Here is a 16,797-nt window from a genome sequence, read left to right as displayed (position 1 = left end):
CTAATGTCATTTTTAATTTTAAGAAAGGCTGCCTAAATTTTGGCTATGTAAATTTGGAAATGATTTGGCGTTAGTATTGAATTTGAGTTTAAATAATGGGCTTTATTCTATCCTTTGATATAAGGAGGTACCCGAAGAATGTTTTGCCCAATAGGGAACCTGCGACGTCATTATTTAAGATTGGTACTGGTATTCCCTGTTGATATGGGATGGGAGATATGAGCTCAGCTTCCCGTTTGCATCGAATGCTGCTACGGAGCAGAAATAAACAAGACTGATACGGAACGATCCCTGAGGCCCCATTGCTTTAATAAAAATACGTGACTGGCCATCTCGTTGAGCTAGTTAGTCTTGCGTTTGTACAGTAAGTTTGTATAACCTAGACTTCAATCCTTGTTTGTAAACAAGCTTAGTCGCTACTCGCTAGGCGATTATGCAGGCAAATAGACTTCATTAATTTCGAGTGAGCGGAGCGTGTCGCCGATCCTCATTCGCTGAGGAAATACGACTTGATCGATAGCATTTGAATGACGTCATCAGTGTCTTCTAATTGCCACTTGTGGTTAGTTTATGTTAAGAATTACATCAGCTAAGATTGACGATTGACCCATGTTACTGTATAATATGTTAGTTATATATGACTTTTTTCATAATAAATGGCATTTTCGGATTATCCTCCTGCATTGTTGGTACCGGAAAATACACGAAACACAAACTATACCCAAACTCTGATTACTTAACATGTTACGACAAGGAAAGTGATCAAAATGAGAAAAAGAAAAACTGCTTTCAATGACACAAGTGATCATGGAACAGTGTTTGAGGAGACACACGCAGATGACATTATTGAAGGACTGGAAACAGGAATGATTCGCAAGGAATTATAGATTTAAAAATCGTATATTTTCACAATACAAAACCGCGTATAGAGCTTAATTAGGTATATGTAATTCTGTTTGAGAAATATTCGGTTCCAGCGGGATATTTGTATCAGTAACTGTACATTTTGTACGAACATTTAACGTTACGCCTCGAGGATATGTCGATCTCAACCATCAAATGAACAGGGCCTCAATAGAACAGTCCAATTAAATCTATGAGCAAAAACATTAAGTTCATTACCCGTTCGTTTATGGACGAAGTGAACTTAGTATCTTCGTACTGGGAATTTTTTTGTTTGGTTTATTTTCAAATCTGTTTACGTTGTAAGCTAAGTCTATTTTACACGTGGCAATTGCGTTATAATTATGTTCGCTTTAGTATTTTATCATATTGGTTGAAGTAGTTTTTTGGGGAGGTCCTTGAACTTCAGAATCTATCACATATCGTTGAGTTATTTATAAGTTCTTAAAAAAATATATAATTAAAGTAAAACCTAGAGAAAAATATATATTATTATTAAAGTAAAACCCATAGTAGGTAGTTCATCGCATCACTTCTAATTTCTCAAGAATTTTTGCCATCTACATAGGTTTTTTAAATTTATTTTCGTTTTTAAGTTTGCCGAGTTAAAAAATATTTGTAACTAATATGTAGTTAGTAAAAAAAAGTTCTATAAACACCATTTAATTTCTGAAACAAAGTCGTATGTCGTCGAATGTACTAAATGGATCTAAAAAGGTTGGAATTCAAAATGGAATATAAGAATGTGTAAAATAAGAAATTAATTCGTCTGATCTGATCTTTGTGGCTTGGGGAGTCCTCTATGTGTAAGAGTGGACGTCTGTGGGCTGAATAGATCTGTAATTATTTGTATACATAAATTCCCGTGAAACTTTGTTGATTGTTGGAAACGATGGATAGATTACACATGTTAAACAGTTAATGGTGCTCATAGATTCTATATCGTGTTTACATAGACAAAATAGTGAAGATCCAACTGTAATACCAAAACGGATGTCCTTCCCTTCAAACTTGAGGCAAAATTCACTTTCGGCAAACGCAGGAAGGAAAGTGTAGTCTACCCGGTTGATCTTGTACTGTACCCTACCACGAATGCGTTCGAATTTGAAAGATAGGATATCCGTTATCCGTCCGTTGATATGTCAGATGTGAATCACATATTACAGTAACCACTGGTGGAAAATATATGCAATAATTAAAAAGTTCGAACACCTACTAAAAGTAATTTAAAACACTCACTCATTCAAAACGGATATAAAAGTATATTTACCGCCGCGATATTAAAACCGTTGCAGAAAAGTCCATACTATCTCCATCTATGTATATAAACAGGAGATCGTTGTTTTGAAATTTTCACTGACAATTCCGTCTCGGACCCACAAGGCCGACGACCTCATCTCGACGAAACTAACCACACTACGTGTTTCTCTGTAACAGATGCGTCGACACATTTATCGTTATGCACACAACCGAACATCGAACTATTAAACATTTACAAGAACACCAGTCCAGATGTTAGCCGGATATGCTGCAGAGGCGAGACACAACTAAAATAAATAAAAATATTTTTTCCGACTATTTTCATTTTATAATTCAATTTGCGAAATAACATTATATAATTTACTAGCGACCCGCCGTCGCTTCGCTTCGGAAACTGTAATTTATTATTGATTTCTTCACTATTTAATGGATGGTATTATACATATGAACCTTCTTCTTAAATCACTCTATCTATTAAAAAAAAACGCATCAAAATCCGTTGCGTAGTTTTAAAGATTTAAGCATACATAGGGATATAGGGACAGAGAAAACGACTTTGTTTTATACTATGTAGTGATATTGTACCCTCAGATGGCATGACAGACGTGGTAGACAGTGTATGTGAAGCGTTGTAAAATTAAACAACCCGAAAAGTTTCAATTAGCATATTTACGCTGCACAAGAAGCACAGCCACAAAGAGGGCGAAGAGAGTGAAGATATATTTCGATGATATAAAGCGACAATAAATAAAATAAAAAATACTTTATATATTTTAATTATTATTATAAACAAAAGCTATGATAAAAGCCCAAGTGTGTCGCATTAACTCGACCAGTTAACTGATGATGTAATAATAAAAGCTGCTACAAATGGAAGATCTCAACCGAGCGGGAGAAATTGCTCGGTTGACTTTGCGAATCTTATTGTTCGGACCTTCTTCTATATATCCAAACTTAATTTGAAATTGTCGTTAGCGAGATGCAAGTATCTGTCAAATTTTTTATGTCCTAGCATAGCTACCCGCTACGTATGGACACTTCCGCAACTTTAAATATCTTGTAAGTCGGATTATCTGTTGTCATTGTAAGTCTTCAATGTTCACATTCAGTAATTATTGAAAATATTATATCATTATTGTCGGTAGGTATTTATGTTCTTGAATGTATTGGGTTGCTTCTGTTGTCTTATTTGAAATTCTTATTTACACATACTATGTAAATGTATAAAATTTGATATGTATGTAAGTATGTGTATGGATGTTCTTTATAGACTGAAACGATTGGTTTTTTTTCGTACTTGATACCCTTGAGATGCTATTTCAGCTTCGCCCTAACGTGTGTAGGTGAGCTCACGGGGCTCAAACCGGAGTGTTGCTAACACTGACTCTAGCAAGAGCAGTGCTTCGCAGAATCTACCACCGGATCGTAAACGTGATCCACTGAGAAGATCCGGCGAGAAACTCAGTGGGCTGTGTCTGTGGGTTAATTCGCTCGTCGATTCCTATGTCGCAAGCTACGGTTTCGGCGAGGACGGTGACCGGTGCTTGTGGTGCCTAAAAGCACCGTTAATGGATCAGGAGGATCCGTAATGACGTCCTTTGGGCGACGTCGACGGCTTACCATTCGGTCTACAGGATCGGATATGTAGTTTCCAGCGGCCACGACAAGAGGGTTCTCATGTCGTGCCGCCTTCTCATTGCGGCGCAGCGATGCCGACTGTAGATACTTACTGACAGAGTCGAGATTCAGGTCATCGTGGAGATCTACGTTCCTCAGGAACCATAGTGCTCCGACGGCTATCCTGCAGAATCGGGATTGAATAACCTGAAGGGGCTTCAAGGTAGTGCGGGCCGCGTGAGCGAACACTACGCTTGTATACGTCATGAGGGGCGTATGCAAGTTTTGTAGAGAGTTAAAACGATTCGACCGATTACGATGAAATAAATGTTCAGGAAATACTCAAAAGTGGCCTAGCGCGTGCTTTTAGTTTAGTAGCGATCGGATAAAAATTAAGTCAAAGATACGACCAGCAAATCTAGCCGAATTTGATTAGTAAGTCATAAAATTTGAATGTGTGCCTTCCACCTACATGTACGTTTTAGTCAGTAGGGGGGAGAGATGTATCATATCATATCAATATGTATCATAAATTGGCTTATAAACCCTACCGGACAAACACCTAAGATAATTGGATGAATTATGACCAGAAATATACAACAAAAGTACGCCTCATATTGTCATTTTTATCAAGTTAATCTTTTTACTTGACTATGATACTGTTATTATATTGTACTTACATATTTAATTATTTAAATTACTTCAAAAGGTCTCATCACTTCCATTGACATAAACTGAAAATGGCCTTAAAAGCTAATGCTGATTAAACCTAATTAAACTTTGGGATTGTCCCGCGTTCCTTAACGAAGGGAACTAAAAATAGACTAGGTCGTCTGTCGGCCTAATTGGTGAGACTATAAACCAGTAACTAACACATTCTTTTCATTAAAAAATTGTTTTATTCATAGACTAAGTCTATAAGATATTTTTTCTTGATCTACAGACACTGCAGAAAAAATGCTATTTTTTGTGCCACAGTATGTATATTGCGTGTCACAGTAGTGTATTCCGAAAGTAAAATGAATAAATGCTAAAGTTCATAAACTTACCATCTCTATGAATTTTCTAACTTAGTAAATCAGCGAAATGTTTTGAAAAAATTGCTGTGGTGACGCATTGTATTCTTTTGTAACATTTGAGACATCGCCTAATTGGGAGTATAAGGATGGACTATATAGGTAGTATTGGATGTCTGGTGAAATAGCAAACCATGAAACTCAATGTAGAGTTGCTTTTAGTTCGCAGCACCAAAAACTACTGATAAAATTAAAGTATGTAATACCTATACAATATGTTGTTGATTCTCGGTATTAAAGGTATCGATAACATAATAATATAATCCTGTAAAAGTAAAGATAACCTTTATAACGATATCATACATACACCTATCTCATGTCAGTTTCGGGTAATTTTGAATCCGCCCAACGGTCAAATTGATAAATCTCAAAATAATCGTCCGTAACGAATTGTAAAGGCTCTGAGACGAGAAGGTATTCTATAAACTTTGTTTTCGTATTACGGCACCGTTTTACCCGAACCTGCTAAAATACCGCGAGATTGTGGAAATATCTTCCTCTTGCGAAGATACGTGGTAGGATCATTTGTCAATATTATCTGAATTAAATACTTAATTCCTTCAGACGAATATTTAATATCGTTTACGTCTATTACATTTTTTTGTTCAGCAACTGTTCTTTTTTAATCTCTTTGTAGGTGTAGCTATATCTAGCTGAGCAATGAAGCTTAGTAGAATTGAGCGCCATTAGAAGTGTGAAATGATTCCTCTGGTTTTATTAAAAAACAAAAACATTAACATTAAGCTCGAAAATGTCCTATATGTAGATCGATTTCACCAGTGAGATCTTAATTTAATTTTACGGAGGGAAATATATATTTGCTTCGGAATGTCTATATTAGGTGCGCTAAAAAATTAATATTTCTTATAATAAAAACAATTAGCCAGTATCTCATTGTTGAAATCTCTTTTCCCAAAACTGTATTATTTGCAATGTTCTCTATTCTACTACTTGTAAATTATGTAGCCGAAATGATGATGAGGAACACTCTTGTGCAGAAATAACTATGCAGGTAGTGCATAATGAATGAATCGTTGCTACAGTTGACAAGGTCACAGGTTGACAAGACACAAATAGATGACATATGATTTGAGCGTCATTTTTGTTGTAGCAGACAGTTTGCAGTTTGTTTTTGTAACCCATTCAAAATTTCGTGATGTAGTACTAACAATAAGATTTCCTTATGTTTGTTTAAGTTTTCATCATTTAGCATATTACGATTCAGTTCAGATGTTTGGCGATAACTGGGGCTTGTTGATGGTGCATGGTGATGGTTACGCCATGATGCGTTCCGGTTTGAAGGGTTGAATAGTGCATTGTTGCAATGCGAAATTTTCGCGAATTTTTCTAATGAAATACGTACTCGACAAATGTTCACGATTGATTTCCACGGTGAAGGAATAACATCTATACTATAATAATATTATAAAGAGGAAAGATTTGTTTGTTTGTTTGTTTCGAATAGGCTCCGAAACTACTGGACCGATTTGAAAAATTCTTTTTCCATTAGAAGCCGACATTGTCCCTGATGAACATAGGCTACTTTTTAAAAAAAAAAAAAAAAATTTTTTTTTTTGATTCATGTGTGTTTTAATGTTTCCGAAGCGAAGCGAGGGCGGGTCGCTAGTCGTGTAATAAAAATGAAACCCGCAAAATTATAATTTGCGTAATTACTGGTGGTAGGACCTCTTGTAAGTCCGCGCGGGTGGGTACCACCACCCTGCCTATTTCTACCGTGAAGCAGTAATGCGTTTCGGTTTGAAGGGTGGGGCAGCCGTTGTAACTATACTTGAGACCTTAGAACTTATATCTCAAGGTGGGTGGCGCATTTACGTTGTAAATGTCTATGGGCTCCAGTAACCACTTAACATCAGGTGGGCTGTGAGCTCGTCCACCCGTCTAAGCAATAAATAAAAAATAAAAATGCGATTCAGCCTTCAACTTTATGTGTCAAAATGGGCAGCGGAATTCACGTTATGGTGTCTGCAGGTACCTGATTGGTCGTCTCGTCTACCCATTGACATTAACAAAATTTTGCTAAATATCACTTCAAATTTTACAAGAAAAAAAACAAACAAAATTTGGTTTCGGACGTAGCTCTAGCATAATGTGTTGTTATGCTAATAGCTGTCGCGTTGTTAAGGAAGACACAAAAAAAAGTCTACCAAAAATTATTTTGCAACAAAACGTGTGTAAAATTATGAGTTTCACTCTATAATAATGTTATTTCTCGAGCTGTGTGGCAAGCGATTGGTAATTAGCGCCGAATTGCACGTACCAGCTTAATGTATTATTCATCAAATTATGGACGATAATATCAAACAAAATGTACAAGTCGGAGTTTCGTTTTTATAAAACAAAACAGTGGATGACGTTATTTTAACATATCATCTTTTCGCGTAGATCGGTGAACGAGCTCACGGCTCACCCGGTGTTAAGTGGTTACCGTAAATCCATTGACATTGTAAGGCGAATGTAGTCACCGACCTACACAGAGAGACATAAAGTATAAGTTTTAATTGTGGAGTTTAACTGCTGTCTCATTCTCCAAACTACTATTTCACGGCTGAAATAAACAAGTTGATGGTATATACCTGTATATACTCATAAAACGCTCTACCACCATTATGATATATTAGTAGTATAGAATAACGGCTGCTCTAACTAAAAACCGGAACGCATCTAGATCTACGGAAATGTTTAATTTGACGAGGAAAGGGATGTCCGTGAAAGACGTCAATACATGTATACATATTACAGATCGATTACCTTTGTTACAAAATAATCGTGTATATTTTATGACGTTGGTGCTATCTATGTTTTTCTCTACCCTGATATTTTAAATGTTTATTTCAAGGCCTCGTGACGAAAGAAGAAACTTTCCAAAGTCCAATTAAATTTCACGCAAAAGTGAAAATAAACCATTACGAGATAATAACGCAACTCGTGTATAAGAATTACCTACATTATATGTGTGTATAAAGAATAAAGGACAATTATTTCTGTTTAGTCCCAAATCTTTAAAAGAAAAAAGGAATAATCCCCCAAATCTATATGTATAAAAATGAATTGCTGTTCGTTAGTCTCGTTAAAACTCGAGAACGGCTGGACCGATTTGGCTAATTTTGGTCTTAAATTATTTGTGGAAGTCCAGAGAAGGTTTAAAAGGTAAATATGAATATATGAATATATGAAAACGAAGATAAATATGAAAATGCTCGGAATTAAATAAAAATAACAATTTTGTTTTCCCTTTGATGTCCCCCCCGTCGGACGGATTCCTTTTGTTTATTTCAAGTTTATTTTATACAAAAGTTTAGGTCTTTTATTTATCGATTGAGGCACTACGAAGTCTGCCGGGTCAGGTAGTATGTCCATAAACCTTTCGGTGTTCAAGCTCTGTTCGTTTCTTTCCACCATTTCGTTCTTTACGTTTCCACAATAATACTTAAATAGGCAAAACGAAAGATTAGCAAGGAAACGTCTGCGTTGCTGTTATTCTAAAATTTTCAAAGGTTTTTTTTCAAGTTTACTGTAATGTTAACAATATGTACTATTTGCTTCATTATTGGTATTTGTTTACATAGGTTTTTTTTGATACGTTATTAAAAAATCTGGAGGATTTTAATGATGTCAATAAAAACGTAGCCTTACTAATAATTATTGTATTGTATGGTTAAGTAGAAAATAAATAAATCTACATTGTAAAATCTATATATATATATAAATTAATTGCTGTTCGTTAGTTTCGCTAAAACTCGAGAACGGCTGGACCGATTTGGCTAATTTTGGTCTTAAATTATTTGAGGAAGTCCAGAGAAGGTTTAAAAGGTAGTTAAATATGAAAATGCTCGTAATTAAATAAAAAAACAATTTTCGTCGGGCGGATTCTTTTTGTTTGTTTTATGTTTATTTTATACAAAAGCTTAGGTCTTTTATCTATCGATTGAGGCACTACGAAGTCTGCCGGGTCAGCTAGTAATACAATATATTACTATCTTTCGTACAAGCTAAACACACAAAAGTCTTACTAAAATTTACTTTGTTATTTATGTGACTATGAGGTGGGTTTTCTAAATGCGAAAGTTAAAGATTTCCCTGACATAATTATTATTCTTCGTCGATAACCCGAACCGATCCAACGCGTATGATGTTCAAATTTCGAATAAGCATTACAAAATTACACTACACAATTTTTCGGTTAATGAACACTTGCAAAACGAAGAACGTTCTTTATTATTAATTAAAATTCAAAAGGATTAACGGTGTTTATATAATTTAATATTCGGTTATTATGTCAACGTTTACATGCAGGCGCACGTGTTCAAACAATTTACAATATTGTAAGTACAGAAACTACTAAAACGTGCGGACATATTTCATTACTATTCATTAACGATAATCAAACAGAATTCGAAGATTATCGTGAAATATGGCGTTTAATATAAAATTATAAATTTAATATACTTAACTAGAGGTTCCGCAGTAGTCGAAATTCGACTATAATTAATTGGAATTGTAAGTTTGTACACTATTATGATTGTATTTTATACTTTTATAATCACAAATTTCGCCAAAGCTACACTATAAAAAAATATTAATAAAGACAAACAATATCTAATCTATTCTCAGTTTGACCACAGACGTCAAGAACAAAAGTTTGACAATAAATACTTAGTATCCATGCGTGTGTGCGTCAAATGGTATGTAGTGTGTAATGTTTTCTTTATTGATTTAATGTATCTTTTATGCATTATTTAAAAAAAATATTAGCATTGTGCACTTCTTCTCTATATTCTCTATAAGTGTGGAAAATTTCATACTCTTCCGTCCGCGCAATTTTCGTAAAAAGGTATACAAAGTTTTTGCTTCACGTATTAATATATAGATATTAACAGCAATATTAACAGGCGTCAACAATTGATTGAATTAAAATATCTCGTATTAGTCTACGTTTTGAAATGGAATATTCGTTTTTGATGTAATCGTTTCCCGAGTCATCAGCAGCAATTGTTTTAATTAATACATTGCTTAGAAGCGTTCAACCGCGAGTACCACAATTTTACGTCGGTAATGTAAAACGTTTTTCCCGCTGCGTATTTTAGTATGGAAAAATAAATAAATTTGAAATTTGTTGCCGCTTTAGAGGTAGACTCAACGTAAACCTAATAACGATGTCATTTGCTAAGACGCCGCCGGAAGCTACCTTGCCTCGGTATTTCTATAAGTCGGATTTTATAGCTAGGAAGATATTATAATACGTAACGTAAACGTTCGTCGGTCAGATTTCATCTAAAAACATTTTCTCTAATATGTTGTTTTGAAACTTGTCTTCAAAATGGTAATCTGAAAAAAGTGTACATGTATGTACTTATTTATAGTAAACTAGCGACCCGCCCTCCCTTCGCTTCTGAAACTGTAATTTATTATTGATTTTTCCACTATTTAGTGGATGCTATTTTACATATAAACCTTCGTCTTCAATCACTCTATCTATTAAAAAAACTTCATCAAAATCCGTTGCGTAGTTTTAAAGATTAAGCATACATACAGGGATATAGGGATAAAGAAAACGACTTTGTTTTATACTATGTAGTGATTGGGCAGTAAAAGAAAAATAATGTAAACATTATTAAGGTAATAGGGCTTTTTTATTTAATTAAAACTATCATTCAATTACTTGTTATATATGTATGCATAGTTAGTAATTCTAATCTATGATAGTAAAATATTTAAACGACAAAAATATACTGGTTATTTATAAGTAGAGAGTGTTGATCTGATACGCATATGTTTCTCAGTATCCTGCCGCAAACAGCAGCAGTGAGCTTAGTTTAAAGCTTAGGTATATCATCCTATATTCTCAACATTTTTCTTTCTGTGTCTAGTTGATAATTTATTAATCAATTAATGAATATATTATGTTTTGTTCCAGGACGAAGAGTCCCTAGATTCCTCAAGACCCGTAGCAAATATCACACATCACAGCATTATGTACGCGCCGAAATGTCTTGTTATAGTTTCACGTCAGGACTACATAGATACCTTCAGGGTAAGTGACATAGATTACTATAAGTTGCGCTCGCATTTTGACACTATTTATTATTCGCTCAATTTGTAAGTGTGATCAACGAATTATACTAATACTATTCTGACATAATATATTATGTTTAATTTTAAAAGGATTTCAAGATGAAATCACTGATGCAGATTTAGCTAATGACAACGGCCCACTCACTAATACAATAAATGTGTCAAGTGGAATCCTTGTTTAATATAGCCTTGACAGCTGTTCTCCATAATTCGCGAACTGAGGCTTTCCACACGCACTCGTTAAGTGGGTATTCGGTAAGGTTTTTCACTTGATCAGTCCAGCGCATGGGGCTTCGTCCACGAGGTATTTTACCGTTGACCCTACCCTGAGCAACAAGTTCCTATTTAGAATTACATATATTTTTATTTATTTTCAGAACTGCTTAGGCATAATATACACTGTCTGGGTAGAGAATCTGGGCGTGCCTCTCGAGACGCTTGTCGGTAATCTGGTGGGTGGCGTGTTAGTACCTGAACCAGGGGGACCGCAGGTGCGCTTCAGTATCGGTGCCGGGGACCGACAGGCTCTACAGCCGCCCGCAGCACCGCCCATGCCAGTTACACACACCTCCGTTTACATGCTGCTTCGGCTGTTAGGCGAGTTCATTTTACTGTTTTAATTGATGGTAAGGCTTATTGTGTGCTCACACGGGTAGGTACCACCGCCTTGCCTATTTCTGATGTGAAGTAATAATACGTTTCGGCTTGAAGGCTCGACGAGTAAATTAACTCTCAGACACAGCCCACTGAGTTTCTCGCCGGATCTTCTCAGTGGGTCGCGTTTCTGCTCCGGTGGTAGATTCTGCGAAGCATGGCTCTTGCTAGGATTCGTGTTAGTAACGTCGTCAGGTCTAAGCCCCGTGAGCTCACCTACTAGTTAAGGTTACGGTGAAATAGCCTCTCAAGGCTCTCAGCTTAGGTAGAAAGAAAAAAACTGTAAAAATGGAGACATTAGAACTCAGATGTCAAGGTGGCATTCACTTTGTTGATGTCTATGACCTTCAGTACCCACCCAACACTTGGTGGGCCATGAGTTCGTCCACTCATCTAAGCGATAAAGAAACATGTAATCCAGTATTTTAGTTATAATTTAGCAGTACTGTCCTATTTCAGGTATACACAACGCAGTGACGCTGTGGTGTGCAGTAATGAGCGAGCACAAGGTGTTGCTCGTGTCCCTGGCGGCGGCCCGGCTCGCCGGCGTGTGTCGGGCGCTGGCGGCCCTCATGTTCCCGTTCCGATACGCGCACGTGTACATACCGCTGCTGCCCGCCGGCCTGGCCGAGGTCCTGGCGACGCCGACGCCCTTCCTCATTGGCGTACATTCTAATTTAAAAGAGGACGTTTCCGAATTGGTAAGTTCTTGTATAAATTATCAGTCTGTCTAAAAACTTTAACAGATCGGAAATATAAAAAAACAAATGTTGCCTAGATGGGTGGACGAACTAACAGCCCACCTGGTGTTCAGTGGTTACTGAAGCTCATAGACATCTACAACGTAAATGCGCCACCCACCTTGAGATATATGTTCTAAGAGTTACAACGGTTCTAAGTTACAACAGCTGCCCTACCCTTCAGACCGAAACGCAAGAATTCACTATCGAAGAATTGTATTTAGGTGTTCCTTAACTATTATATACATGTTTATCTGTATGTTAAGCTTGTATGTGTTAGGAATTTTTTGATCAGAATTTTTATTATCAAGTTAATGTTTAAAATTCGCATAAAAAAACGTCATTTATTGAAATGGGTAAATTTTCATATCAAGTACCTACATTTATAATTTTTATTTTTTCGAAATAATTTATAATACATAACTTGGAAAGCACTGTCCTCCTTGGCCGGACACTCTTGTCAGAGTGGTCGTGGCTGCGTTCGCCAAGTTCCCGAGGATTGCCCTTCTGGCGATCCAGATCTGGCGGTTTTAAGTGTTTCGAGTATATTGGACCATGGTGGACTCAGTTGCCTTCTTTATTAGGTCAGTTCAACGGGTTGGTGATCGATCCCGTGATCTCTTGCCTTCAACCCGGCTTTGGACTACCTGTCTCTCCATCGAGTCCTTTTCTGGAGATGCGAACAAAGAACTTTAAAGCTCTGTTGGAAAGCACTATTGTCTTTAGGAAATTATTAATTTCGTAACTATTCTATTTCAGCTAGACGTCATAGTAGCGGACTTAGACGTCGGCTCTCTCCACATTCCAGCGGGAGTGAACATTCCACGGCCGGAAGGCAAGCTGTTGTCGTCGCTGCAGAACGCGTTAGCTCTGGTGTTGCAGCCGGAACTGCGTTCGGCGGATTCAGCCTTCGCCCCGCCGCCGCCCTCCGCCTCGCCGCCGCACATGCTGGACAAGGAGATCAGGGCTGTGTTCATGAGGACCTTGGCGAAACTGTTACAAGGCTACAGGTACATAATCTATCCCTAATCCGACTAGTTTTCGTTGGCACAACACTATTCATTTCGTGTTTAGATTACCGATGGTGGGGCTCAATGTGAACGGAAGGTGGTCATGCGTTCAGGTCTGAAGGATGTGATAGCTGAAACATACAATTGAAAATTGAACCTATCATTAAGACAGCCTTATTGTCATATCAAATGGAACTACTTAATAAAATATCGCTGTGCCCCTGGCATTGATGGTGTCCATGCTTGACATGCAATGTAACACCCATTTTATAATAATTCCAGTAATTTTCAATTGCTAATTAACACTAAAATATATCTCAAAAGTTAATATTTTAAATTTTACACTGCTTTAGAACATAATCAATTTTTTTCATTTCCTGAAAATTTTACATTTTCAGAGATGTGCGCTTTTCGAAATTGCATATTCAAATAATTCTAAGAGTATCTTGTTGTTGTTATCGGTCGGCGTGTGTCGGTTGCAGACACTGTCTGACGCTGGTCCGCATCCACCCGGCCCCGGTGCTGACGTTCCACAAGCTGGGGTTCGTGGGGGCGCGCGGGCTGGCGCAGTGCGAGTTCACGGCGCGACTGCTCGACTCCATGTTCTTCTCCGGGCTCGTGGCTGAACGAGGCCCTCCATGGAGACCGGTCGACCTCTTCGACGACTTGCTACAGTAAGTCGTGCACGATACCGTAGACTGGGCGGAAACGGCGACCCTATCCAAATCCAACACAAATTTTCAATGGGCCCACTTTTCCTCGTTTTTAGAAATCTCCCGGAACAACTAAGACTAGAATCTCTGAATCCCGAATTGGAACTACAACATATACAGGATCTCGCGATGCAGTTACATCTCAACGAAAATCCTAATCCGCAGGTACCATACGTCATATTGTTTAAACAATCAAATCTGAATTTTTTCATAAATCTCGTAACAAAGTAAAGGTAATTAAGAACATATTTGCTTGAACGATACTGAGCGTTATTAATATCATAAAATAATTAAGCATAATAATATGACGCTTCAAACAAAACAGCGTGTGCGTGAACACGTGTAAAAAGTGAAACTGATGCGGATAATTAAACGAATAATGAATTCGCATGCACAATCATGCGGAACTACTAACCTGTGTATTAGCAGACGCGACAGTAAATATAGTGTGTTGTTGTGCAGCCGTTTCAGCAAAGAATACTCCGGCCGCCAGAGGGCGCGTCGTCCCGCATCCACCAGCCGCCCCTCCCCGCCATCGACGCGCGGAAGGTGCGCGACGTCATGGACGAGGTCTCGGCCAGAAGTGCCAATAATCCCAAGTGAGATTTATTTTGTAAATACAAAAGGCATAAACATTAAAAAAAAATGCGACTACTTTTTTGTAACTGTTACTATTATTTTGTTTTTATATGAATGTTTGGTTAGTAAACTAATAACAGATATCTAGTCCAAACCTTGAAATCTCCAAAAAGCGTGCGTAGCAGATATTGGTTCGAGGACGAATAAAATAATTGCGTCGACAAATTAAAAGGTAACCAATCAAGAATTGGGCACGCATACGAATCCCTATTCAAGTAAAAAAAAAGAGTACTGCTTTATATTTATTAACAAGTGAATTATGATTTGTTGTGGTGACTACATTTAAAATGATTTTGTTGAAGTTCCTCCTCCTCCTTGAGTCGTTCTCCTCATTATTGAGAGTCGTGACTCCCTCACTGCATCAATGTCTCTTGAAGTCTGTTGAAGTTACTCGTGCGCTATAGGATGGGGCCTAAAACATTCTCAGAAATGCCAACAATTGCTGTAATGTCCCATCTCATTCGAACACCCAAACGGATTGATACCGAACGAACAAATGTAGTCCATTATATTCATACTAGTAAACCCTGTCATCTATCTATCTATATATATATAAATGAATTGCTGTTCGTTAGTCTCGCTAAAACTCGAGAACGGCTGGACCGATTTGGCCAATTTTGGTCTTGAATTATTTGTGGAAGTCCAGAGAAGGTTTAAAAGGTAGATAAATATGAAAATACTCGCAATTAAAAAAAATACCTATTTTTTTTCCCTTTGATGTGTTCCCCGTGGGACGGATTCCTTTTGTTTGTTTTAAGTTTATTTTATACAAAAGTTTAGGTCTTTTGTTTATCGATTCAGGCACTACGAAGTCTGCCGGGTCAGCTAGTTCCCAAATAAATTCGTAATCAATAGTTTAATTATTATAACTTCTATATTAATTTTAAATGTGTGCGCCCTTTTGATACCAGGTTAACAGCACTCCGGCCGCCTCAGCCCAGAATAGTTTCGCTGTCAGCCCCTCCGTCGGGAGCCGTGGAGCACAACCAGCTGCCGCCAACTAATTCTGCCAGGAGACTCGAGGTGCATAGTTTATCCAATCGTTTGCACTTGTTTTTAAATAACATCTGTAGAAGATGCAGCACGAGAAGTCTTTCCAAAAGCCGAACACATAACCTGTTGAATGTCGATGAATACGATGGAGACCATGTAGATCCAATTGTTGTTGCGATGCGATTTGGAGGATTGATGACGACGTATATTGAAGTGAAACTTCTTTCAACAAGGTTGCGTTTGACGTTACTATACTAGAAAGAGACAGACTGAGAGGAATGCGTGGCACTCGAACGCATGCGCGTAGTATACCTGTTACAGGCCAGCGCGAGCGTTAGCAACGAGTAGCGTCCCTTATTTTAATGAAGTATGTATTAATATATATATATATATATATATATTTCTATTTCTATTTCTATTTATAATTTAAAATATATATACATAATGTAAATGTTGAAGGTGTCGCATTTCTTATACACAGCATTCCGTATTACAAGAGAAATTTGATAGAAGGATTAAAAATGAAGAAAACCACAATACTACTACTACATCGAAAAAGAAGTTTTACTTCAATCACGTGCACCGTTTTTTTTTGTATTGCCTATATTCTTTAAATAAACGCCAAATGACTTGCGTTTTGTGTGTGTTTATCTGTCGATAACTTTAGGAAATTTCTAAGTACAGAAAACTTGGATTGCAACGAGCTGATAGTTGTGGTTGGGGGCAGGTGCTGAGCGCGTGCGTGGCGGCCATATTCGAGTGTCGGTACGCGGACGGGCGCAAGTCTGTGGCGGGCGTGGTGCGCGCGCTGCGGGCGCCGGCCGCGCGCGCCGCTCTCGTGCGGGATCTCGCCGCGCGCCTGCCCACCAACAAGCATCTGCTGCACCACCACCAGTTCGAGCTCGTCGTCAGGTACGCGCACACACACCACAACCACTAGCTAATATTAGGGATCACAGATATTTTTTTTAAGGGATTTTATGACCTGGTAACTAAGACCTTTAAGTCACGCTTATTTTAATTTATATTCTTATTTTTATGAAAAATAGTAATATGAAATGAAGATGATTAATTTGAGACAGATGAAATTAAATGAAAT

At 37.5% G+C, this 16,797-nt stretch overlaps 1 protein-coding gene across 2 annotated transcripts in view; it reads left to right on the top strand.

Moving 5' to 3' along the window:
- The window catches only part of Sbf (SET domain binding factor), a 75,765-nt gene that overhangs the window by 17,767 nt on the left and 41,201 nt on the right, over window positions 1–16,797 (top strand). For both annotated transcript variants that reach the window (XM_089739965.1, XM_089739964.1), the window contains exons 4-12: window positions 10,792–10,908; window positions 11,327–11,546; window positions 12,063–12,304; window positions 13,103–13,353; window positions 13,836–14,027; window positions 14,123–14,231; window positions 14,529–14,665; window positions 15,617–15,728; window positions 16,426–16,610. In XM_089739965.1, coding sequence (XP_089596091.1) covers window positions 10,792–10,908; window positions 11,327–11,546; window positions 12,063–12,304; window positions 13,103–13,353; window positions 13,836–14,027; window positions 14,123–14,231; window positions 14,529–14,665; window positions 15,617–15,728; window positions 16,426–16,610 — 1,565 coding nt within the window. The remainder of the gene's footprint in view (window positions 1–10,791; window positions 10,909–11,326; window positions 11,547–12,062; window positions 12,305–13,102; window positions 13,354–13,835; window positions 14,028–14,122; window positions 14,232–14,528; window positions 14,666–15,616; window positions 15,729–16,425; window positions 16,611–16,797) is intronic.

This window comes from Bombyx mandarina, chromosome A1 (assembly GCF_030267445.1).
Source record: "Bombyx mandarina strain Sakado chromosome A1, ASM3026744v2".
In the NCBI taxonomy this organism is placed as follows: Eukaryota; Metazoa; Arthropoda; class Insecta; order Lepidoptera; family Bombycidae; genus Bombyx; species Bombyx mandarina.
Note: the sequence above shows the minus strand (reverse complement) of the source record. Positions and strands in the feature narration are given on the sequence as shown.